This window comes from Trachurus trachurus, assembly GCF_905171665.1.
Source record: "Trachurus trachurus genome assembly, chromosome: 7".
Lineage (NCBI taxonomy): Eukaryota > Metazoa > Chordata > Actinopteri > Carangiformes > Carangidae > Trachurus > Trachurus trachurus.
Window position 1 is genome coordinate 8,433,557 of NC_139901.1, and position 25,166 is coordinate 8,458,722.

At 42.1% G+C, this 25,166-nt stretch overlaps 2 protein-coding genes across 2 annotated transcripts; both read right to left on the reverse strand.

Moving 5' to 3' along the window:
* Window positions 1–1,633: 1,633 nt before the first annotated feature.
* fkbp1ab (FKBP prolyl isomerase 1Ab) lies at window positions 1,634–9,045 on the reverse strand. The gene is made up of 5 exons (XM_083975769.1): window positions 8,895–9,045; window positions 8,693–8,740; window positions 5,392–5,504; window positions 4,824–4,984; window positions 1,634–3,045 (listed from the first exon to the last, which is right to left on the reverse strand). The coding sequence occupies exons 1-4, from the start codon at window positions 8,929–8,931 to the stop codon at window positions 4,856–4,858; spliced, it is 327 nt and encodes a 108-aa protein (XP_083831895.1). The 5' UTR covers window positions 8,932–9,045; the 3' UTR covers window positions 1,634–3,045; window positions 4,824–4,855.
* A 3,060-nt stretch (window positions 9,046–12,105) lies between these two features.
* nsfl1c (NSFL1 (p97) cofactor (p47)) lies at window positions 12,106–23,046 on the reverse strand. The gene is made up of 9 exons (XM_083975622.1): window positions 22,882–23,046; window positions 22,024–22,130; window positions 21,724–21,801; window positions 20,027–20,192; window positions 19,754–19,849; window positions 16,706–16,815; window positions 15,769–15,906; window positions 14,232–14,402; window positions 12,106–13,357 (listed from the first exon to the last, which is right to left on the reverse strand). The coding sequence occupies exons 1-9, from the start codon at window positions 22,981–22,983 to the stop codon at window positions 13,195–13,197; spliced, it is 1,131 nt and encodes a 376-aa protein (XP_083831748.1). The 5' UTR covers window positions 22,984–23,046; the 3' UTR covers window positions 12,106–13,194.
* Between the last annotated feature and the right edge of the window lie 2,120 nt (window positions 23,047–25,166).

The following is a 25,166-nucleotide window of genomic DNA, read 5'->3' on the forward strand; positions in this document are numbered from 1 at the left end:
GGGTTATCTGTCATCCATAGATTAATTTCATTGAGGGACTGTATGGGAGAAAGGTCATCAGGATCAAGAAGTAAAAAAAAAAGAACAAGTGAATGTTGGCTCTTTGTGGGGGGGGGGGGGGGGGTTTATTGGCTATGACTATCGTCTTTATTGCCATGAGTAGTTTGTTAAGGTTGTGCTTATTCTTAATATTTGCTGAAAATCTTCAAACTGATAATTTATTCCAGAAAACACAAAAACAAAGTTGAGGGAAGAAAAAAAAATGTGACAGTGGGCCTCAGAGGGTTTTATTTTTATGTAAAATTATGTAATTTGTTGAAAGGAATAGGTTTTGTGAAGCACTCATTCAAGCAGCCTGTCTGCCTAGTCCTGTCCACTGGAGTAAGTAGCCTAGACTTCACTTACATAGCCATTCTGGTGATGATGTTGTACTTTTATAGACAAATCACTTGGCAGATGACCCCTCGAACAAAGAGACACGTCACGTAACAAACCTATAGAGCGCCAAGTCAGCACCATGTTTTACTCGAGGACATTTCAACAGGTGGAGCCATGGATCAAACCCACCAGCCCTGTGTTTGTTGCACTAGTTGGAGCGACCCAGATACAATAGTAAAAAGTTATGTCATTGTTGGAGCTAATGGAGCTGAATATAATTGTAGGCCTTAATTGGATAGTGATTATTGAGAGAGAAAGGAAATGTGGGGGAAAAAAGAATAAGATCATGAGGGTCCTGGGAGCCAGGAACCAGAATCAGGACTGACTGCTAAATTCATCTGCATCCATGTGGTACGTGTCTCAACTAAACAGGGATTGGATAGTTATTTCATTAAAGCAGAAGTAAGTGATATATTTGTGTTAATATAAGTCTTAAATAGTTATATCTTCCGACAGCAATCACTTACATGGAGTGTTTGGACCGAAACACGGGTCTGTCAGTCACTCTGCTCTGCTCTGAGCCGAAGAGAAAACATTTATCGTATCCTACAGTTTTTATCCAATGAGGAGAGAGAACGGCATGCAGGGCTGTGTGTGCAGCCAAGGAACGCCGTGAATGTGGTGACGTAGGGACGAGGACTGTTATGGTGCGTTCAAGGAAACTCGTAACTCGTGTTTTTCCGACCTATGAAGTCATACCAGTTCAATCTGGTACGAGTTCACGGGTCGGAAGTTACGAGTGGCCGTTATAGTGACTTTCACAGGTAAAACAGGTCGGAAAAACACGAGTGGGTTGCCTGAAACGCTACAAAGTCGTAAGTTGTGACTTGAAGCTGTAATTTACGGTTTCAAAAGCCTGCCTGGAACGCAGCATTAGCCAAAACGACCGGATCGCTTACTTCTGCTTTAACTTTATGTACTAAAGGGAAAGGCTGAATTATTTCCTCTAAAAATCTACTCTTTTGGCTTAGTTAAGCTGCCAGGACCCTATTGTTTTCCTCAATGTTCTTCTTTCTTTCTTTCATCTTCTGAGGAAATCCTACTTCCCGTGCACAAACAGTGAAAAAAAAACTTTACAGTACTGTCTGTTTGTAATAGCACAACCTAACCCTAACCCATTTTAAATAACTGAAAAATGTAACTTTGTGATGAGAAAGTAGGAGAATAAAACCATCATAGGCAGGTGGAGAGCACTTCTTTTATTTTTTAAATATGTCATCATTGGTTTAGCCTGTAACGTATCAGCACATAACTACACAGTACAGAGGTGGACTGCTGCCACACCAGTTGCAGCTTGGCCAATATGTAACATCAACAGCCACAGTCAATTATCTGACAACCAGGCCAGCGTATTCCTTCATTTAAACTCCATTTAAAACTATTCATTTGAAATACAAAATCACTTGGATGCCTGTGTGTCAGCATTTATTTTTTCTACAACCACACAGACTTCAGTTAGGCAGCGTGGTACTTTACTGACACTGGAAAAAAAAAAAAAAAAAAAACTACAAAAAAAGAAGCACATTATCCATCATCATAGGTTATACATTAGCTTTGTTGATTCTCAGAGATAGAAAGTTGGCATCTGAAAAATACACGATTGAAGTTGTTACACAAAATAAGGTTGGGGGAGGTCACAATTTGATTGATTCCTCAGCCCCCTTTTGTAAATTTCAAGCATTCCCCTTTTTTCTAAGACATGAAAATAATAAACTCCAATTGATGTGCATCACCGCAAATCCCATCTTTGCACTGTTCAACCTGTGTATGGCTTTAAATGGGGTTTAAAGACTTGGCGAAATGAGAAGGCAAGAACATTATTAATAATAAGAATAATAGTAAAGCAAATCAGATGCAAAGCGTTCAACATCTACATACTAAGTTTTCCATTCGGGCCTGGAACATGCAGACAGGGCAAAGTAGTAGGTGTGTGGTGAGAATATTGAGGCACACATTAGAACTATCTACAGCTGTGATTGGTTCTCCTTTGCGCCAATTACCTCTGTGAAGCGCACACTTCAGTTAACAATTTAAATTAAAAAGAAAAAGAAAACAGTGGCACTGTAAGTGGACATTTCATGTTGTAAACTCCTGGTCTTGTGTTGCACTTTTAAGGCCTCCACTTAACCTTAAGCCGTCTTACGTACAGAACCTCATTTCATTCGTTCTGGCTATATGGGATACAAATGTGTGCTTTTCATTTTCTTTTATACACGTTCTCTTCTTTGTTTCAGTGAATCAATGCCATTCAACACACGCTAACTCATAAGAGATGAATGTCGCTGCTTTTAGTTCATTGGTATTTTGTACTTCTCTGCGTAACCATGCACAACCAGCACTTGAAAAAAAAAACATAAAGAAAAAAGTCAAGAGCAGTTAAAAAACAATTCAAGATTAAGAACATGGAGGTTTGTAAGGTTATGGGCCATAGTTTTTAGAAGGAAGAATATAATGGAAAAAATGAATTAACTCAGTCACAGAAATGAAAGAACACAAACTGTCATAGTTTGATGAAAGAAGTAGTGGAACTATAGACTCAAGCCTCTTATAGAATCAAGTGCAGACTCTCCTAGTTTCTCTCTCCAGGTCACCCAGGTAGGAAGTCACCTGTGAAGACAGCAAGAAGCGAAATACAGTGATCACTTTACTCAAGACTGAGACAAGCACGCTGATACCAAAAACATATATGGCAGGTAAGGCATTGGTCCACAGCTGTTTGTTTGTATCCTTTAACATTTTTTTTTATTTCATACTTGAAACTTAGATTAGATGTAGATGTAAGGTCTTAGTTAAACAAATCTATTTCATGACATTACACTGCATTGATTATTAGGAGCTTCCAATATTCAGTGTCTGAACAGCCTCTCTCTGTCCATTGTATGTTGCTTTTAGTTCCATTCGATTAAACACACACATAAAAAAGTCTGGGGATGACTGGTTTTTGTTATGACTGCAGTGTACTGGCCATCTCTGAACTACAACAAAATGAAAGTAGTGTAACTTTCTATGCACCATAATTGAACATTTGCCTGTCTGTTTTAGCCTATTCTTGACAACTATCCAAAGCATTTTTTTTTTGACAGTTTCACACCTTCCAGCCAGTTACTGTTTTCCATTTATTTCATTAAACACCTTAAATGAGCTTGGAGAGACAAGTAACAGTCAATCTACACAAAGAACAACTCAGGGGTGGCCTATCAGAGGTTACACAATTATTTTCCAAAAAGCATTATATTTACTGCAAAAACATGTTATCTCACACCATCACATTCACTTTGTCACGCCTTATTTATTTTTGGTCTTGTGGATTTAATTTTCCACACAGCTCATGGTTACAGTGCTTTAATACAGCCTACTCAAAGATCCCATTGCCCCGTGCTTGAAAAACAGGAAATAAAACAGTCACTGTGATGGATTATCAATAATCAACTCTCTCTACAAGTTGATTTTCTTTATGTAGTTATATTAAGGGACACCAGCGACTGCCTGAGATAGAAATACATAATTCAACAATCAGCATAAGCCTTGGAATCAAAAAGGAAAAAAAACAATTTCCATTCAAAAATGCATATTCACTCCAAACCCATGAATAGAAAAGTATCTTGATAGTGCTGATTTTGGAAATAGAGAAAGCTAACGTTGCTTTGTGAGCTAGCTCTGTTGCACTAAAGCTCTACTGCTCCAGATTAAATTGCCCTTCAAAGATATGGTGTTCACACAGGTTTGTGGGCCAACACCATGTTAGCCTTCTTCCTCTCTAGAATAAACAGCAGTACTGTAGCTTGTACCGTCAGAGCTACAGTAGCGATGCTAACTTCCAGTCAGGGAGCTTGTTAGCATGGAGAGCTTCCCTCTGTCAGCTGGTAAATGCTACTCTGGTAGCACTTTAACAGCTCATAAGAGATGTTACCAGTTCATATCATTACATCTCTTATGACCTAAATGCTGGCAGTATAAGTGAACTAAATTCATTTTACGATGCAGAGGGAAACTGTGAAGAGCGTAATCAAGCTAGTTACAAAATAACTATGATGGAGCAGTACATATCTGTTTCTACCCAAACAATAAATGACGGCACGGAAATAGAAGCCACAAGCAGACCGTCTGTCCATCATGCCTCCACCCAGCACAACAACATTGAGTCAAGAGGCTGCTTTAATAGCCAGTTTTATCAGTGTGAGTTACATCTAATTACACCGGGGAGGAGTGTGCCGCATGGAAAATAGAAAAACACTCAGACAGCTCCTGTGACTATCTCTAGCTGGCTGCCAACTTGCTTGTGTGTTAGCTGTTAGCTCATCAGAGCTTATGTCACCAAGCCTCTGCTGCCGTCACATGTACAACGGCATAACTGGGCCACGAGAAGAAACCAAAAGATTACTTACACGACACAAAAAAAAAGAGCTGCGGATTTGTTTCATTCCAAACCCAGCAGCTCCACGTCAAAGATGAGGGTGGCGTTGGGAGGGATGATGCCCGGGTGACCTTTGTTTCCATAAGCGTAGTCAGGTGAGCAGGTCAGCTTGGCCCGCTGACCAACACTCATCTGGAGGTTAAGAGGATACAAACAGAGACAATGTTTTCAATAGTAAATAATTCTGTCATCATATGCTTTTTAAAGAGCCCTGCTGCTGATATATTAAAGATAAGATATTTTGAAGCTACACCATCTTAAAGCTACAGAACCATGACAGTCTGCATCATTCACTAGTCACCTCATCTAAATGCTGCAGGACTGAGTGTGTGAGACACAGAGTTGCATCCTTGCTCCGCGATGTTGGCAGAATTTTTTAGAGCTGTGTCAATAAATGTATTTCAGCAGATAAAATAACAACTCATCACAGGTGAAGCTGCTTATTGGCAAGACTTCTCCCATTCAGTCCATAATGACGACATTCATCAAAAGACATACATATTTCATATGCACAGTGTGTTTCCAGCTCTCAAGCCTACCTGCACTACTCCCTCTTCCCAGCCTCGGATGACTTCCTGCTTGCCGATCTTGAACCTGAAAGGTTTGTCCCTGTCACGGGATGAGTCAAACTTGCGTCCGTCTGTCAGGGAGCCTGCAAACATGGCAATGGATAAAGGCACAGAGTCACAAAGAGTCGAGCAGCTGCACAACCTTTTAACTTCTGAGTACGCAAAGGCGTTACAGGATTCATCTCTAAGATGATTTTAGCTGCAAAAATTCTTTTAAATGAGGAGGAAACTCTGTTTTTTGTGCGAGTAAACCCTAAATATATTAACACTAGAAAGAAGTAGATCCTCCCAGCTTGTCTGACATCCATCTGCCTTGCTGAGTGTATATTCAGAGCACAAATGAATGGATTCCAAGGATCTCAGAAATAGCTGCTGCAGCTGTCTGCAGGATGGGTTTCAGTGTGACAGTCAGGAAAACGCAAGCATCAGTCCGCAGAATAGCACCCCTCCAAGACTATTTACACCGCCGCTATTACTGTTATTAGCACCAGTGAGGCGGCATGTGTGTGTGATGGTTCGGTATACTGTGAGTGTGTGTGTGTGTGTGTTGTGTGTGGGAGAAGGTGCAACATTGTACATGTTGTTAGGCACATCAGGGGGTGGCTAGCAAGACGCAGCCTTTAATCCAGGCAGCGGAGTGGGTGTCCAGTCCTCTTCTGGACATCTAGATAGCAGACTAATGGAATCAACTGTACGAGCTGAGAGGTACTGTCCAAGTATCAAAGGCAATGAGCATCAATACGCTGCTTTCCCCCCCCCCATCTCACCACCACTGCTGACATTTTCTCACACCAACCATTTCCTGCAGGCAGAGCCTTTCCAAAAAACATCCAGCAAATCCAGGTTTTGATCTTCCCTTGTACGTCTACATTTAAAAAGGCTTGTGTAACACACTATCCTGTTTCATGTCCCATTTAAAGGCTGCTTTGTAGGCTGACAGGAAGGGAGGCTGCCCAGAGAGGAAATCCTGTAGTTTGTGTGATATTAAAAAAAAAAAAAAAAAGTAACAAAAACAATGCAAGCTCATGCCTAAAACGAAATAAAAAAGACTTCACCGTGCAAGGCCAGAATGTGGTTTGCTTCAAGTGAATGCTGAAGCACAGAGGCTTGTGTTACAGAAAGAGTTATGTCTGTCTTACCAGGCAAGACGGCTGAGACAAGCTTTGCCAAACCAAGAACAGGTGCAGACAAATATACAGTGAAGCGCACTGGGAAGTAAAAGGCATCTGAAATCCCAATTAGCTGATGCTGCATGTTTCACTGTAAGTACTGTATTTACACTGTAGAGTCTTTTAACACAGCTCATGCTAGTGGCCTGGCTCTGTGAATGGCAACGTCTGTCTGTGTGACACTGGTCAACCACTTTGCCCCATACAGAAATGTCTCAATAACTATTGGATTGGTCTCAATGAAATATAGATTGATGGTCCCCAGAGGATGAGTCATAATGACTTTAACTGTCTCTTGACCACAGGATGATATTTGTGATTTTCAGTCAAGATCAAGTTGGTTTATGACCAAATACATGCAAAAGTAATGGCATTCCCATCAGCCCCTGCTGTTACTTTGTGTTGATGAATAATTAGCAAATATTAGCACGCTGAACATCTTAACATCAGATCCGCTGATGCTAACATAATGAGTGCATCAGCAAACTGAAATAATTAGAGCTGAATTGAGTGTAAATCGATTGGTTACTTGATGGAAAGTTAATCAGTAACTACTTTGATGATCGATTAATCATTTAAGTTTAGCAAAAAAAACATATCACTGGTTCCAGTTTTTAAAATTTGAATTTTCAGGTCTTCTTTTTTATATTTGTTTGTTGATAATTAGCTAATGTTAACATGCTAAACTATGAAGTTGAGAGTGCCAAACACCATTCCTGCAGAACACCAGTATTTTACCATTATGAGCATGTTAGCAAGGAGATAGCATTTTGAAAACTGGCAAGGCTGCAGTCAAATGTTAGAGCTGGAAGAACTTTGATTTATTGATTAGTCAACAGGTACTAGAAAGTTAATCAGCAACTTTGATGATCAATTAATAATTTAAATAAGTTTAAAGCAAAAGATTGATTTAAAAAACACTGGTTCGAGAGTTTCTCAAACATGAATATTCTTTGTTTTTCTACTATTTTGTCTTTGTTTACATTCTGACCACATCATGAATAGATGAACTGAGATCCCTTACAATAATAAAGAATGGAAATAATCATTGGTTCCAGCTGTACTGTTATGTCGGTCCTTTTAAGTGTATTATGATGCCACAAAGAAGATATCAAGTAAGTAAAGCTACAATATGATTCCCTGCAGGAATAATTTAGTGATTTAGATCTCTGCTGGAGGTTCATTGAGAATACCTAAAACATCTACTCTCATTCAAAATGTGGTGTGTCTGTAGCCTAGAGAAAACATTGCCGTTTTAAAACAGTGAGTGTGCCATTATTTGTGTTGCCCAGACGGTTATAATCCGCTCAGCTGAACGCCACCAACCCCCCAGAAACTCCAACAAAGACAGAGAAGCGCAGGAAATCAGACGGGATTTAAAACATCGCTGTCTGATCTGTCTCTGTCTGTCTGTCTGTCTGTCTGTCTGGGCCTCCCCAGTGAACCCCGCGGCGGAATCCGTCTGCGTCTTCTTTATTTCCCCCTAATTCTCCCCAGACAAGACAAATGACCACATTATCCAGTGATCTTGATGAGACTGTAATGGAACGCTTGGCCCAAACTGGAGCGCGCATTATTTTACGCAGTGATGAATCCAGCAGCAGAGCGCTGTCCCCGGGACACACCACCACCACCTCCTCCTCCTCCTCCTCCTCTGCTGTTGCTGCTGCTGCTACAGGACCATTGTCACCCCCCGAATACCTCCAAAACAAATGTGCTTCCAGAATAAGACAATGTGGTGAAGGGGTTAAATTTTCCTGCAGCCCAGTCGGTGACTGACAGCCTGTGCCTCTTTGCCCTACTGAGAAATCAGTGCCTGGAAGGTCTGAGGCTGGAACATGTCTGGCTGCCAGAGTTTACCAGCGTTTGGATGTGCACTCCAGCGCCCATCACCATAACCTAATGTCCCTGTGAGGATTTACAGTTTTTGCTGTGGCACTTAGAGGATTACCGTGTCTGGATGTTTTTCATAACGGGTGTAGGAGAGACATTTGGCCACAGCCGTCACTCCACTTGCAACGGCCTTCATTAGTAGAGTGCAGCGAAATGTGCTGGATTTTGTCCATGCATGCAAAACAACAAGTTTCTTATGGAGAACTCACCCACATAATGCACCACGCACGTCTGTCCTTTTTTGGGGAAAGTCCTTCCTGTGGGGAAACCAAAGAGGCGCTTAATATAACGGGCGTGTGCAATTAAAGGCGGTGTTTTCTGCGGCTCTATTGGATACATGCAAACAGAGAAGTGCAGACATGCACCTAGTCATAAACACAAACACGTTTCCCTTTTGTGCAGTCGCTTTACCGTCGCCCGGGGTTATAGTCTCGATCTCGACTCCCATTTTTTCTTAGCGGTGTGTTCTGGAGCTCTCCCCGCACCCGGCAACACTCCTCCCGCAGTCTGTCTGTGTGTGTGTGCTCCTCCGGCGGATGCTCTCTCTCTCTCTCTCTCTCTCTCTCTCTCTCTCTCTCTCTCTCTCTCTCTCTCTCTCTCTCTCTCTCTCTCTCTCTCTCTCTCTCTCTCTCTCTCTCTCTCTCTCTCTCTCTGCAGGGAGACCAGCGTCAATTTATCATGTTACACAACAACACTTCCGCCCACCACTTCCAAAGTAAAAGCCGCAGAAGCTGATAGGGTTTCCCCCTGGTTTCCCCCCTGGCGGCCATAGTCCTAACAAAAACAATATTTTTTAATGAATACATCTAAATACAAATGTCAATATGAAAATATAGTGGTATAATGTGTAAAATAATAGTACTTATTATTAAAGATTCATAAAGAGTAAAAGAAAAGTTCAGGGGGCAAATTTACCCATTATTAGCTAATGAACAAGTGAAAGACACAGTCATAACAGAGCACACACAGTTAAATAAATTGTTCTATAACTCACCTGATACATCGATAGGCTGAAATTCTTCTCTCAAATGCTTATTTGTGCATTTTGAATCAGTTTTGAAGAGATTATTTCAGAAACACAAATTACATTAGATGTCCATCACTGCAGGTGTCTAACAACTTAGTGAGGACACCTGTTGTGACTCTGAGGGTCCAGATTTCTATTTTAGAAGGCATCATAATATTAGTGAGTAAATATTATATAATGTAATTAAAATTATTGATTAATTAGCCAATCTGGTTCAATATTTCCTCTTTGCATGTTCTTATGCACAGTATTTGATAAATACATCGAACTGATCATTAATGATGTGTTATGTGTCCCACTGGCAGGACAAGGACTGAGCCTGACATTAAAGCAGCTGGATAGAGTTCAGCCATCCTTAATCTTATTGTTTACATCTGAGCTTTTCTACTGAGACATGTCAAAATGGCTTTTGGGTGAGAGACCCATTGTGGAATAACTGTTCAGATAATTTGTTTTAGTAAACGTATGAACGCATGACTACAATGTAAACTGAGAAAGTTTTCTGATACAGCTTCATCACTACTTACATGATTCAAATCTTTGACAAAGTTGTAATTGATCAGATTATTCAGATCCAACTGATATGTAGTAAAGTGAGGGCTTTCACACTTGTACGGCACTGACGGGGCATTAGGCGAGCTGCATGCTTTTATTTTGAAGGCAGATTAAGTTTGGTATTTTTCATGTATCTGTGACTAACTTGATATCTGGTAGGCAGTGTGAACATTTTAACACTGTCCTGAGTGTGTGTGTGTGTGATTTTTTTTTTCACATTTTAGGTTTGAGCATTTGTTCAAGTGAATAAAAAATTCTAATCCAGGGCTCCAGACATTTGGCCCCTAAATTTTGAGACAGTACAAGTAAATCATTTGTCTACTTGCGCATTTGCAACCAGTAAAATTTGCGGGTTTTTTTTTAAATACACTGGTGAAATGTGGAAGAGGCCAGTCAAAGAATCTGGAATCTGTCATTACAGGTGTCAGGCCAATGTGTATGAGGACTATGAATGAAAAGGAATGTGAATATTTGCTTTGCAAGTAGATTTACAGTTTGCACCCCAAATTGTTTTGCTTGCGCTCATTAAAATTTGAAGTTAGGGGCCACTGTGCTCCTAGTAGAATTTAGTCTGGAGCCCTGTAATCTCATGGATTCCCTCTCATATGTATTAATGTATGTAAAATATGAATGCATCATATTCATGATATTCAAAACTGGCAAAAACCAGCCGTCACATACTGCTGTGCCCTGACTGCGGTGTACTTTAGGCTGTTCTGGCAAACACTGCAGCGTGAAACAAATGAGGAGAGAGCCAGTGAGGCGAGCAGGCGGAGAGGAGAGTGGTTGTCAGAGATGGTGCTAATTTAGGTGAACAGCTGAGTCAAAGCATCCCACTGTCCCAGCAGACACTCAGATACCCTCTGCTCACATCGCCACAGCAAATCTGCAGCCATAGCAACACCTGCATCTCACTTCCTGTGGAAAATAATAACAGCAGGTGCTTATAATGTCCACTCTATTGTGCGCCAACTCAAACACCAGTAAAATATTTTCACCTTTTGACTTGTTCAATTTCCTAACTGTCTTCATGATTCATTATATCGCAGTTTTTGTTAAGCAGAGGTCACTGTATAACAGCAGCTAATTGGCTGAGATGCCATGGAGTGTCCACGTGGGCGTGCATTACCAAGGAGATAAATGTAGATTTAAAATGCATTAAAATAAAGATGGAAAACAAATAATGTGAGTGTCAGGTTTTTAGGGGCAAAGATATTTCAAGTGGTTGCTTCATGTTGACCAGAAGTGACACAGACTATCCAGTGAGGTGACCTCAGCCCTCTTCAAAACAACACACAGTGAGTCATTCTCTCTTTTTCTGACATCAGAGAAAGACCTATATTATCTAACTGGTCCTCGAAGGTATCAACTTTAGTATTCACATAACTGTGCTGGAGCTATCTTTTTTCGGTCATCAAAGTTTTGCTTTTAACAGCTATTTGCTAACCAGTCAAGAAGATAATATTGTGCTGTGTGTGTGTGAGATCAGCATCAAACTTCATTCGTTTACACAGCATGAACTGCCTCCAGTGATGAAAGACAACATGCTGTTTTTTCTTCTGTTTCTACCATTTTTCTTATATTCTACTGAAGTAGCTATGCATGTTAAACAAGCTAGCCCCAGCCCAGTCAGACTGTCTGGTCACTTTCAGAAACCCAGTCACTGTAGCATCCAGTCTGTCTTGGAGAAGCAGAACAACCAAGAGGGAGTATTAAGTCTCCTGTCTTATTAACACAGCAATGGCTGAAGCTGTTGCTGAGTAAAGAGCTGTTCATGCCAACGTTGGCAATGCAGCAATGGAAAAAAAAAATAGCTCACTTATCTACAACAATAAAGTCATTTATATGCTGTCAATAGCCTCTTGTTTGAGTCAAGTCTTAAGCTGACTCAATTACTTCTGTACTAACACCTACAAAGAACTGCTATAAAAAGGTGCACAACTGCCTGATGTGATTTAGTAGTATATTTCATGTAAACATACTGAATAACAGTCATTACATTCAAAGCTAAACCTACAATGAAAACACAGGACGACTTAGTTCTTTATACATCAACCATAAAATGGATTTATTTTACCAGAGGTCCAAACATATTTCTGTGTTGCCCGAGGATGCATAGAAGATGTCAGTGTGTCATAAGAATTCAACTTCCACTACGACGAACCGGAGTTTACAATCTATATCTTCTTTTGTTTGACCATTGGTTTGACCATAAAGCCAAGTGTAGCTGTAATGTTACACAATATCAAAGTGTGTAACTGGGACAATCTTACAATCTGTAAAGGAAGGAAAAGAGAAGGAAAAAAAAAGGCATCTTAAAAAAATAATTCCATCTTGATTTGAACAAAGGGACGAGTGTGTTAGTGGAGGTCGATAAAGGAGAGTAAGGCTACTGGTATAGGTTGGTTTGGAGGAGGAAAAAAAAACCCTCAGTGTTTTGTGATACTGTTACACTTTTCACTCCGAGAAGAGTGTGTGGAGAGAAAAGCAAACTTACAAAACCACACCACTGTCATGTACTTCTAACTTAGTCAGACTAGTATTCCTAATGTGGTTCTGGTTTGTGCTGCTGAGGCGGAAACAGACTGGGAATCTGCCGCTCGTCTGGTGAGGCTCCAGTGTCTGATCGTAAACGTAGCTGAGGGGGCAAAATCAAGGTAAATACAAGAAGGAAAAGTGGGCTAGCAAGTTAATGGAAAGTAGAGCCAAGTTTAGTGAGCATCTCTGCGACCCAGCTGCTCGTCAGAGAGCTGGACCGCTGCTGTGTTTTTTTGGGTTACGCCATCTACTGCTGTCAGGCAAACACGACCTCGTCACAACCGCAATCCAGCAGCATCGGCAGCTGTACAGAACTCTGAGAGAACTCTGCTCCATTTTGGAAGATTTTTTTTTTGTCCCCTCTCCCCACCCCTCGTTACTGCCCGTCACAGGGGTGGAGGGGTAAGAGTGAGGGGGGGAGGGGGTCTTGGGGAGCAGAATGTTACATTTCACTTTAGAAAAACAAAAAATCAGAAATTAGAAGTCCATACATAAGTCCGTGTTTTCTCCTCCCTTCAGAAGGGGCAGCAGGTTTCACATGGCCGCAGTGCTCAGCCACACCACCAGGGGCCGACCTTACTCTCCCCCCTCTCACTTTAGCCGCTGGACGATGACGGCGTTGAGGAGGTTGGCCTGCTGCAGCGTCTGGCTCTCGTCCTCCAGCTCCTTGTTGGGGAAGGTGATCATGAGGACGAACTCTCTGGCGGCCATGGCAGGCCGAGCCGCCACCACAAACTGGCGCACGTCAGAGATCCTGAAGGACACGACGACACATTGTGAAAAGAGGTTTTGAGTTTTATTCAACAGCTACTGATTAAATCTCAACAGAACATTTCATTCATACATCGGCGATGTCTGAAAAACACCTGTCAATAAAATTCACGCAGTGCAGGGAACCAAGAGTCCTTGTACTAAATTGGCCAACACATGGAGGTGTGTGCGCTGATAGAGACGACGGAACGGAGAAACCATAGTGATTAAAAACAAAGCGTGCTTCACTCCACGTAGCCATGGCTTCCAGAATTATATAAAAAAGCGATGCAAAGACGAAATGTAGTTTGTCTCTGCACCATCTCTGTTTATATGAGTGGTTTGTTTACTCAGATACAGAGACAGATAATAACGTGAGTTTCTGAAAATGTACATGTGTTTACTTAGTATGCAGCTGTTATAGAAATCATATTCTGAAGTCCATGACCTTTACAGAGGTTATTTGCTATGTTTTCTTTGCTGCTGACTGTTGCTTTGTGCTGGAAACGGGTGGGGATTGTCAGTTGACAGGAGCCTGAGCCACTGTTGAATTTACTAGAGATTATAAAACACCCTTTGACCAGGGCTACGTCTTCAGGGCAGAGTGGAGGCTGCAGTGAGGAGCTGCTATTGGAAAGTAAAGAGGGCTAGCTTGTTAGCATGCTAAAACCGTTTCAACATTGGTCTTGCTTTGCATCACGGTTATTGATGAGTAAATCGATGAAATTTGATGCTGAATTCACAACATGTTCTAACCGCCTGTTGTACAAATACCTCCTTCAACATCTGCAGCAGGTTGAAGATAAAACTCACTGATCTCTACAGGACAACCTGTAGTTTAGATGCCAGCTTCAAGTTAAAGAGAGTGACTCGGTCACCTGTGGGTGTGGTTGAACTTTTGAACCAGCCTGCCACCGTCGGCCAGTCGGATCTGAATGTTAGTGACGGGCTGGGAGGGGTCGAGGGTCACGGAGGCGGTGGCTTGGGCCTCGTTGGCAGTCTGGTCCTGCTGGGAGGTGGCCGGAGGCTGGACCAACTCTGGAGTGGCACTAAAGAGGGGAAGAAGAGGTGGAGGGAAACAGACCAGCATTAGAAAATGCATAGATTAACCGATCCGTCAACCACATAACAGGAGACAATGGTCATTTCATTTTCAATACGCACTAAGGCCTTTCTTTCAGGAGAGTGGATTTAATGTTTTTAAGAGTTCAAGACCTGCAGATACCCTGTCACTTTTTCATTAGTTAATCTTCCAACATCTCACTATGAGAAACTAAAGCAGGTGAGACAATATATTCAAGACTCCTGTGAATGAAATTATGGATTTTAAGCACTTTGTCAGGCCTTTTTGATAAATCATGGCATTAAATGATTCTAAAAGACTGGAGGTCTGCTTTGAGCCTATGTGTGATTCATAATGAGCTGCTCTTAAAGATTTAACCTTCACTTTTCTGTAAGCAGGAGTAAGTAGCTTAATGACTGAGTCTTTATCCTCACTTTTAGCAAAAACCTGTGTGTTCTCTCTTAAAGAGGAACTAAGCAGGATTTTTCCCGTGGCTATGCTACATTTTTACCCTAATTAAAAAGCTCTGGAATAATTGTGATAGTTAACTTCATGACTTGTTACGAGTGAGAATGGAGGCTCTCTGCCTTCCACCTGGTGTCTCATGGCTGCTACATCAGTGTAGTACCTGGCCGCCGCCCCAGTGTCCCAGCTCCCCTCTCTTCACACCGCGACACAAACGCGCTCCGTAACCGTTTATGACAGTTAAGACTACATGAATATACACGTTGTAATATGGAATATGTTATATAACGTTATCCATCGCTCCATATATTGATTTTTCGCCGGCTTCGTTGTAAACAAATGCACATGGCCAGGCGGAGGGTTAGCAAAACAGAGGAAAAGCGACCAAACTTGCATAGCTCCTCTTTAAGTTTAGAAAAATCTGTAGTAAAAGTGTAATTCTATAAAGGCCATATACTGAAAGTGAAACAAAAGCTCTGCTGTATCCTTGGCGCTGACACAAAACTCTCTTTCATTTCATCCACAATTATAACTGCACAGTGATGGTGAAGAAGTAACAACCCATGTGTCATTTTAAATGTATTGCTTTTCAACTACTGACACTTTATTACAGAGTAGAGACAACCCTCTCATTGACATTTGAATCCAGTCCCACAGTTTACACTAAAAATAACACGCCGTATTAGAAACCAGTCATTTCCTGGAAGGATCCCACACAGAGTTGATTCCCAGACTGAAAATGATTCATTCCCATGTAAAGCAAGTAAGACTGGTTCACCAGGCTCTATTTAAACCTCACACTGAATTCAGCTGCTGCCCTCTGATGTGCTAAAGATAAACAATACCCAACCCACATTGAATTAAACAACCACACGGTTTAATCTCACCTTCCCAGCTTCTGTCCTTCACCTCCAAAGGCTCTGAAGGCCATTTTGGGTTTGCTGAAGTCCTCATCCCGGTGGTCCTCCATGTCCAGGTTGACCTGGCCCCCTCGAGATCGCTGCCTCAACTCCAGGGGGATCTCTCTGCAGGGTGACAACCAGCAGGTGAACAGGGGTTAACCAAGACTCATTCATGCCTTCATAGCCTCCAGAGTTGACTCCCATCACTGATTTAACAAATAAGACCATTATACAGACCAAAACTAGGAAAAGAGAACTTATTACTCCAGTTCCCAAGTCTTTGCACCAGCTTCTAGCTCTGTACATAATTGAATTCAAAGTTTTGCGTATCGTCTACAAGTCACTTAAAGGTCTGGGCCCAGTTTATTTCTCAGACGTTCAATGTATGAGGGCCTAATAGGTCTCTAAGACCTGAGCGGCTGATCAGTTAGTGGTGCCCTAGAATTAAAAACTAAATGGTAAAATGGCATCCGGCCATTATGATGCCCACTGCTGGAACCAGTTTCCAAAACAGCCTGAACTGAAAGTGGCTTTTTAAGAAGAACCTAAAACTGCTTAATTCAATCATGCACTCTAATTAGACATGATCCGTTTTCTAATCTGAGTTTTTATACAGTTTTCTTACGAAGCTTTTAACTTGTATTTGTTATGCTTCTCATAATTCTGTTAGGGCCATTGAATGGCCTCTGTGTATGATAATGAATAAATAAATTTGCTTTGCTGAATCACATCAGTCAGTTCTCAGTGCTCTTAATGTGTGCTGTTTAAGCAGACAGAAGCTCATGGTCAAATCAGTGATACAAATAAAACACTGGTAGGCGTATGTCCGTATCAACACTGAGGTCACAGTGTGTCCGTGTCCCCGTCCCTGTGGACTTATAATGACCATATATGTAACTCAGAAAAGGCAGAGTATTCTCACCCCCTTCTGATCGCCTCCAGGAAGTTGGCATTTCCAGGATCGCTGTAGTTTCTGAGTTCACCGTTATCCAGACTGAATCCCGTCTTCCACAGTTTAAGCACAACATGTACCTAACACACAGTCAAACACATACACACATTAGTGCACCTGACATGGATGTGGGTAATATGGATTCATTTTGGTTTGCATGTGTCTGGGTCTGTATGGTATGTACTTCATCTCGGAGGAGGAAAACGGCCCTTTAGTTGTTTTCTAAACTGTGTATTCCTAACAGTCAATACATTATAGAGTCACCAGCTCCGATATAAGAGCTGCAGTGACCAAGTTTAACTAGGTCTATGCAGTGTGGGTGGGGAATGACTGATCCATCTTCTCCGCTCAGTTCAGTATAAAACACGTATCCTCAACTCCACTCTGCTGCTGATGATAGCAGCTCATTATGCATGACAAATAAATGTGTTTTATTCCACTCAGATCCACTTGATAAACTGAAAGAACATAAAAGTTGGACATAATTAAAGGTCGAGACATGGTAAAAGGCCAGGCAGCAAATAACTCAGTCTTCCTGGCACTAACTACCGTCCTTTATGTAACTCCACTCATGAGAGCTTCAGTATTGGATTAATGATTAGCGGGTCTCCTGGAAAAACCATGAATTAATCATAGTCCATCTGTTACTGTACGTTCTTCTATACTGAAAATGTAACAGTGCATAAGGGATTTCATCTAAAGAGCCAATAAAAAAAACAAGAATCAATGCACATGAGAATGAAGTGTCATGTGGAGGGATTTCGTGCAGGATATGCCCATCAGCCATTTGATGCCACAATATTGCAGTGTAAACATTTGGACGACAACACATCCTTTGTTTCGACAAAGTGCCAAGTCACAGCTTCAGGTTGAGTAGGTTTTCATCAATACAGACAGGCCTGTGTTGGAGATGTAGAACTTTTAAAACAATGCCCAAAGCTTGGTAATTGCAGTGTTTCCTCTACATTCATTTAGTGGCGGGCCGCCATTCCTAAATCCTAGCTGCCGCTCATTCAATTCTTTTTTTTTTTTTTTACTGTCGCAAATACACCACCGCCGCATGTCTCCACCTGGGTCGGGTACTCGCGAGCACTAAGGTAAACTACAGATAACTATCTTGTATCAGTATCTACTCTTTGCACCTCGTCTGCACCTCGCTGACGGACCACAGCGTGTTTTTCCGCAGCATCATTTAACTCAGGTGACAGAAATAACAACAGTCTCAGTAAGATCAGTGGTTGCCGTTGCCGGTGTGTTTTTAAATTAGCGGGTTTGATTCCCGTGTCGGACATCACGCTCGAGTGCTAATGGAAAAGCAAGCAGTGAAGCTGCAGCCTCCTTGTTGTAGAATCTCTGCCTTTTAGTCTGGACTGCAGCTCAGTCACATTGAGCTCGACTCTGAGGCTAATCCACCTCTTTGCCCTGAAAAGCTCCGGCTGCTTTGACCTAGGGCTGGGCGATTATTGCAAAAATCATAATCACGATTATTTTGGTCAATATTGAAATCACGATTATTTACACGATTATGCGGGGGGGGGGGGGGGGGGGACTATGCAGGATTTATAGCTTGACCATGCTACATTATTACCCTAAATAAACAGTGCCAATGTGTGTTTAAGGTTTTTAAGTTCATCATTTTAAATATTTATTCAAAATTAATTTAAAACTTTTTTTTTTAAGTTTTATGATCCAGCAGCAGAAACTATACAGGATGTTTAGCTTAACTTTTCTACATTTTTACCTTGAATAAACAGATTTGGAGTAATTGTCATGGTTTAACTTATTAAGAGGGAGAATGGAGGCTCTCTGCTTCCATGTGTGTCGCTTATTGCGTCTCTGGGATGAAATCCAACCAGGGAAGATCAGAGCCTCCGCCCCGCTGCGCTGTCCCAGCTCTCGTCACAAACGCACCCCATAACTTTTTTTTTCTTTTTTTTTTGACGCGCCCCATAAGTGATCTCTTGTTTATGACAGATTAAACTACCGTACATAAATACACGTCGTAACATCGTATAACGTTATCCGCCGCTCTACAGATTGCTTTGTAAACATATGCACATGTAGCCTACGGGCCGGGGGAAGAGGAGGAGGAGGAGGAGGAGGAGGAGGAGGAGGAGGAGGAGGAGGAGGAGGAGGGTTGTTGTTGTGCGGCCGCTTTGAGGAGACGAGCGAGTGTTTTAAATGATTATTTCCCGTTCATTCGTCCTGAGCGGTGGCCGCTGCTCTCTCTTCACTGGCGCTGATTTTTAAACGCCGCCGTCAACACACGAGTGGACTCGTGCAGTGCAGGCGCGGGGGCGGAAGCGCGCATGTGTGTTTTTCAGAATAGAACACCAATGAAAAATTATCGTTTTTCTTCGATTACAGTGTTTTTATGATCGTGAGAAGCCAAAATCGTAATCACGATCAAAATTTGATTAATCGTCCAGCCCTACTTTGACCATACATCTAGTGCTGTCTTGCCGAATGATGCAACGTTGTCCTTAATGTTTAGACATTTGGCTTCCAAATATCAACTCTGAGTCATGTCTGAGCTCTTTTGTGTATGGTCAAATGCTATTAAGTATGAAGCTCTGGACTTTTTGCTTAAAGTTCTCCGTCTCCCACACTGTTCTTTCCACATTAATTTAAACCCACTCAACCATTAAAGCTAAGATGGCAATTTAATGAAGTATTGATTACTCTATATCAAACTGACCTGCTAATGCTCAGAGGCTGAAGAATAAAAACATAATGAACTGTCCAAATACTTTAGGTCTTAAGTAAAGCTATTTCCAAGATTATGTTTCTGCTCACTACAGTGTAAGACACATGACATTTTGAATAAATATAAAAAACATAAAGTCCTGATATCTAAATGCTAATGAAGGTGGAGGCTCACCTCCACACAGCTAGCCAATCACAGTATTGGGTGAGTGAGTAAGTGTGAAGTCCCGATTTTTAATGGATGTACTATTGAATATTTGCAAAGATGCAGGATGCAGAGAGAAAACAGGAGGCATCAGGATCTGTACTCACATCCTGCTGGCTGTTGGCGCCATGCCTCTCTCCAGCCACGTAGGCTGACTCCTCCTCAGGAGCTGCTCCTAGCCTGTAACCTCCACCCACGAAGGCCTAAGTAATGAGAGATGATAAATAAAAATCAACTTGAGACAGAACAAGATCACCAAAAGGATAGAGAATTACAAAATTGCACACCTATCCATTTGAGCAAATGCAAATTTGAAAAAATAAAAAGACAATACAGGCAGAACATAGAGATGGAGGCCATCAACATGTGTTTTCCCTCACCTTAGCTTTGGAGGGCTCTCCTGGTCCTCTCCCGGGTCGGTCCAGAGGAACAGCTCCATGTTCTCTGGCTCCTTTGAACAGATCCTCAACCACTTCGTTGGAGCTCTTCTTCTTGGGAGGCCCAACGATCTGCTGCCCACTGCGCTCTGATCCGCCCGCAAAAAACCTGGACAGGCACATAGACAGGTGTGGCTTTAATAAAAGAAGAGGGAATTCCTCCACAAATTACATAATCATCACTGTGAGGAGAAATACGATGAGCGGTCTATCTATGTTCAATCACAATTGCAGAGTTGCAACTATGTAAATGTGATGGCAATTTTAAATGTTGGCCTCATGTCTGAATTGGTGCCAGATTCACAATGTTGTTATTAGTTTGGATGTGTAACAGCTCTGTAAAACAAGTCTGAACAAGAGTAAATACGAGTTTTGTTCTGCTGTCTATAAAAATTCACTTAATTGTTTAATTATATCTAGAAAAACATGTACAGCATCTATGTAAAATGTATTTCAGTCAGAACTTAATGTCTTGTTGTTTTATTTGTGCCACTGACGACATTACAATAATGTAACTCTGTTGTGAGAAGGTGAATGCGCACAGTGTTCAGGATTCAATGGCAAAATACGTTTTGTAATGTGAAGCTGCCTTAGATGCATAGAGGCTGAGATCATAGAGTCACACCCAACTGTGCGGTGAAAAGCTTCACTGTCACGACAAGAGCTCCTTTGGAGATAATAGCACACTTCAGCACAGTGCACTTTGTCATACACACAAAAACATAACTGCAGTCAGTCAGCGAGTGTTTAGAAGAGAGTACGAGAAAGAAATTCAAACCCTGCTAATAGTAACCTTCTCACTACCACACACCTGTTTGTACTGCAAGTGATAGAAACTATCAAACTCTAGGGAGGACACACCGTCCAACTAACTTGACATGCACCTGATTTTAACCATACCAGCTTGATGCTTACTAAACAAAGCAAACATTACTGTTATTTTTACAGCAGCTGGCCAGGTAACGGCTTGTACTTTGTTTAAGTTGTGCATAGGCAGCACATTTAGAAAAGACTGAATAAACTCAGACATATCCTCAGCTATGTGAGGTAAATTCTGTATAACTGACATAATAAATAAAATAATCACTGTCCTTTAGTTCCACTAGTTTGCTGACTGCAAATGGAAACGAACTGAAAGGCCATTTGCAAACCCACAGAGTCCCTTGACAAGCAGACGACTGCTCTGCTCCGGCAGCAGAATCTGTTGATGCTGCAGAAATCTAGAAACGACCAGCCCACAGTGGATGAGGTGAGACCAAAAATAGTTTGGTGCATTCTGGACTAACACCCACTAGGTGTGACTTCAAAACACTGTGGGGATGTGCGGCACGTCACAGACGTTTAGGAGGATCAGAAACACATCAAAGGGCTACTGTTACAACACACGCTGGGCAGCGACTTCATTTTTTTTTTACTTGTCTGTGTGTCCATTTTAATCCCTTATCCACTCTGAGGTGTCCTACAGCATGACACTTAATCCTGATCGGGACCATGAATGTTTTTCAGTAACTGCTGATTTGTGAGTTTTGTCAAATAGGACGGAAAAAAGATAAGAGAGGAGAAAACACCTAGATGGTTCTTTCCTACTCTCACCAGGTGCTGGCTGCGAAAGACAAGACAATACTGGAGCTATAACTCACCTTTGGCCTTCCTCCTCATCGCTCTCCTCCTCTGCCTCGTGCATCAGATCACTGAAGGAGGTCACTCTGGGCTGGGAGCTGGTGTAACAGAAAAACACATGCACTGAGTTGTGTGTCACAAAGTCATATCAATTATGAACAATGACGATGATTGATGGCAACAGCACTGTGTACAGCACTGTGGCACAGAACTGGCTGGTGCACACAGTACTGTTGGACTTTGGGCTGACAAAGAAGCAGTGAAGAAGTGTGTCATTAAATTTTCATTTGAACTATGCAGTTAAAAAAAAAAAACATTACCTTGGCCCTGCAGACCGGGACACTGAAGAGCCTCCCTCAGGTTGAGGTTGAGGAAGCGTCACTATGTCATCATCAGCTCCATCCTCAAAGAAACTGGCCAGTGCGAGCTAGGGGGGGAAATTATTATTATGACAGTGTCACGACAAAATCTTAATTAACAGCTCAATTATCGGAGCAACAAGTGTATTTATGGTATGACCTTTCAAACTGTATCTCAGGCAGGAGCTGGATAACTACTGGGGTCTATTTTACGTGTCAATTAACGTGGCGGACTGACATGTTTACATTGCTGCCTCTCAGCTGACACATTGATTTTCTCTTTCTATTTCTAACAATGAAGGCGTTAGCCGAACAATAACAGACATAAGGTTTCGTTTTCCCCGTGTATTTTACTCGTTTATCTCCATGTACTGAACCACAAACACATATTTCAACTGGGAAAGTGAGACTGCTGCATTAGGCTAAGCAGCGTCCTTTGCTAGGTTAACTTGGCTGAAATTAACGCTGCGTTTAATCGTCACTGGCTAACGCTACCTAGCACGGTTGAATGGGCTCTAGGTTGACTAACGTTAGCTTTAGCCGAAACTTAACGGCGACCTACTTTACCAAGAGCCGACAATAAAGGAGCTTTTCATAACAGTGACCGTGTCGGCTAACTATCTTAAAGCCGCCTTGTTGTCGGTGACAGTGAGCGGTCGGGCCATTGTCAAACGGTGACTTGCACAAATTACCGGCAACACATGCTAACGTTAGCCGGCGAGCTAGTCGCCTGACACTCGTGATGAGAGCACCGTTTCCCCGGGGCTGCCCCGGCGGCACTCCGCCCGGACGGTCCGGGGAGAGCCGGGGGAGACCCACCTGCAGGTTCCAGCCGGCGGACTCCAGGAAGAACCGGGCCCGCTCCTCGTCCACATCGGTTACAGCGACGAACTCCCTCACTGATTCCTCTTGGCTCGCCATTTTGATTTGCTCCTTCGACCGCTCGTCCGCCTCCACCTGAGGAAACAACAGGCAACAGTTGATGGTTCCTATGTGGTTTCACACCGGGGACAACGGCCGCAGTGACCAGGACCGAAACAGAAAATGAAATGAGGCGTCCAATGTGTGGGTTACAACTCTAGTGTGATGTTTTTTAAACAGAATGTCTGACTTTACATTTTAATACGCAATAGTCTCTTTTTTAATAAAACGGACGTGCTGCACTGCTGCATTTGACCACTAGGTGGTAGTGTATGCACACACAGGTTACACAGAACCACAGATAAGCATTGTGTTCAACCATACAACAGAGGTTTTGACTGTTGACCCAGGGATCACAGAGGAGCATGTGCCAGTGTGAGTTGGTGCATGTGGTTGTATACATCTTATTTCTGTATTCCCTATGCAGATAATTTATTGAAAACCTAATGATGTATAACAAATCATCACACTGAATGCAGGCAGCATTTCTACACATCATGCATAGCCTATTTGATAATTATTCATATGTGTCAGTAAAAAATGCTTTTTTTGCGTAAAAATATTTTTACTCATAATAATTTCATATTCAGTTTTAACAACCGACTCCCTTCTGTAATTTACTTAGATCTTCTAGCCTATTTTGTCTTGCTGGGGTTTTCATCTTATCTCGTCTCATTAATCTGGCCCACCCCATCTCATCAAGATGTGACACCTCAGTGTGACAGGGCATATAGAGCTTCTCATACAGCGATCAGATCCTTAATCTGCATTTTATCACACTTCTCAGCTCCTATCTCTAGTGGGTCTCCTTGTGCAAATCCACCGCTAAACAGCTGCTGACTGAAGTGTGAGACGTCTCACCTCTGTCAAAGGTGTGCCTCTGATTTCAGTATGGCAAACAGATGGAGAGAATATTCCCGTGGGAAATGCCTTTGTACCCCTGATAAGGTGTCTGATGGCGGGTTGGTCAGATGGCACAAAGTAATAAGTATGAGACAGATTGGGAGCGTCTTAATTGTTTCTAGGGGGGAAAAGCGTTGATGGGGTTTTCGTACGTTCACCGTTGGTTGTTTGATCTTCGAGGCTAATTAATCTGTGGAAAAGTGAGAAAACCATGTTGTCATGTCATGTCGTGAAGCACAACCCCCAGCTCTTCCTCTGATGCACACAAAGAGAGAGAGATAAAATACAAAAAATACAGTACATCACGCTTGGTAGGTCTAAACATCAATGATTGTATATTGTTTCCCCTTTGGATGTTTGCAGCTTCTGGGTGTGTGTGATGAGGCAACAGCACCCGGATACAGGGCAAGAGAAGAGAGGAGACAAAGAAGACAATGGCAGAGAAAGCCATTTAAACCTAAAGACTGAAGCATTAAGAAGACGAAGAAACAAGACAAACACTAAAGGCAACAAAGAAGTAGGTATTGTGCAGTAACTGTAGAAGCTAGTCACACACCAAAGCTCTACAGCAGGAGAAAGGACAAAACACAAAACACCACAGTGACAGTAGGAGTCAGCCATAACCCAGGTGACGGGCTGTCAGCAGTGACTGTCGATTGCCTCAGGAAACCCTGAGGGCATGTTTGTGTTCATGTATGTGTAGTGCTTTATCTTCCCATGAGGCTTATGGCTGACATTGTTGTAGTGTAAAGATGCCTCCATTGTATATAAGACTTACAGGCAGACAAAGGGCACTGATTTCAATTTGAATGTCAGCACAGTGGGAGAAATATCTGAGGCTCTGATGACAGAGCCAGGAACTGGTTTGGTGAACCAGATGGAAAGAAAATGAAAGTGTATGAATGTGATCCAGTGTAGACAGAGAGATACAATCAGACAAGAAGTGAGCTGGTTGAGCCCGATAAGCTCAGGCCTTTTGCATAAACATAAAGATTATATGCTTTAATCATAGACTCTAACATAAAAACGGATGTAGACTGCCGGTCTACAAAGTGAAGCCAATGCGGAAGTGCCTTAAATCTGCATTTTTAATGAGTATCAGGGGGCGTCTACAACACTGGATGCAAACAGAATACTACATTGGACAGCTTTTTTTAGAAATAGCCTTTTCACTTTATTAGGAGAAAGAAAAAGAGAAAATCAACACCCGTCTCATGTCTAGATGCACAGAATAAAACCATGAACCGATAGTTGATTAAAATAGCTTAGCATTAGCACAG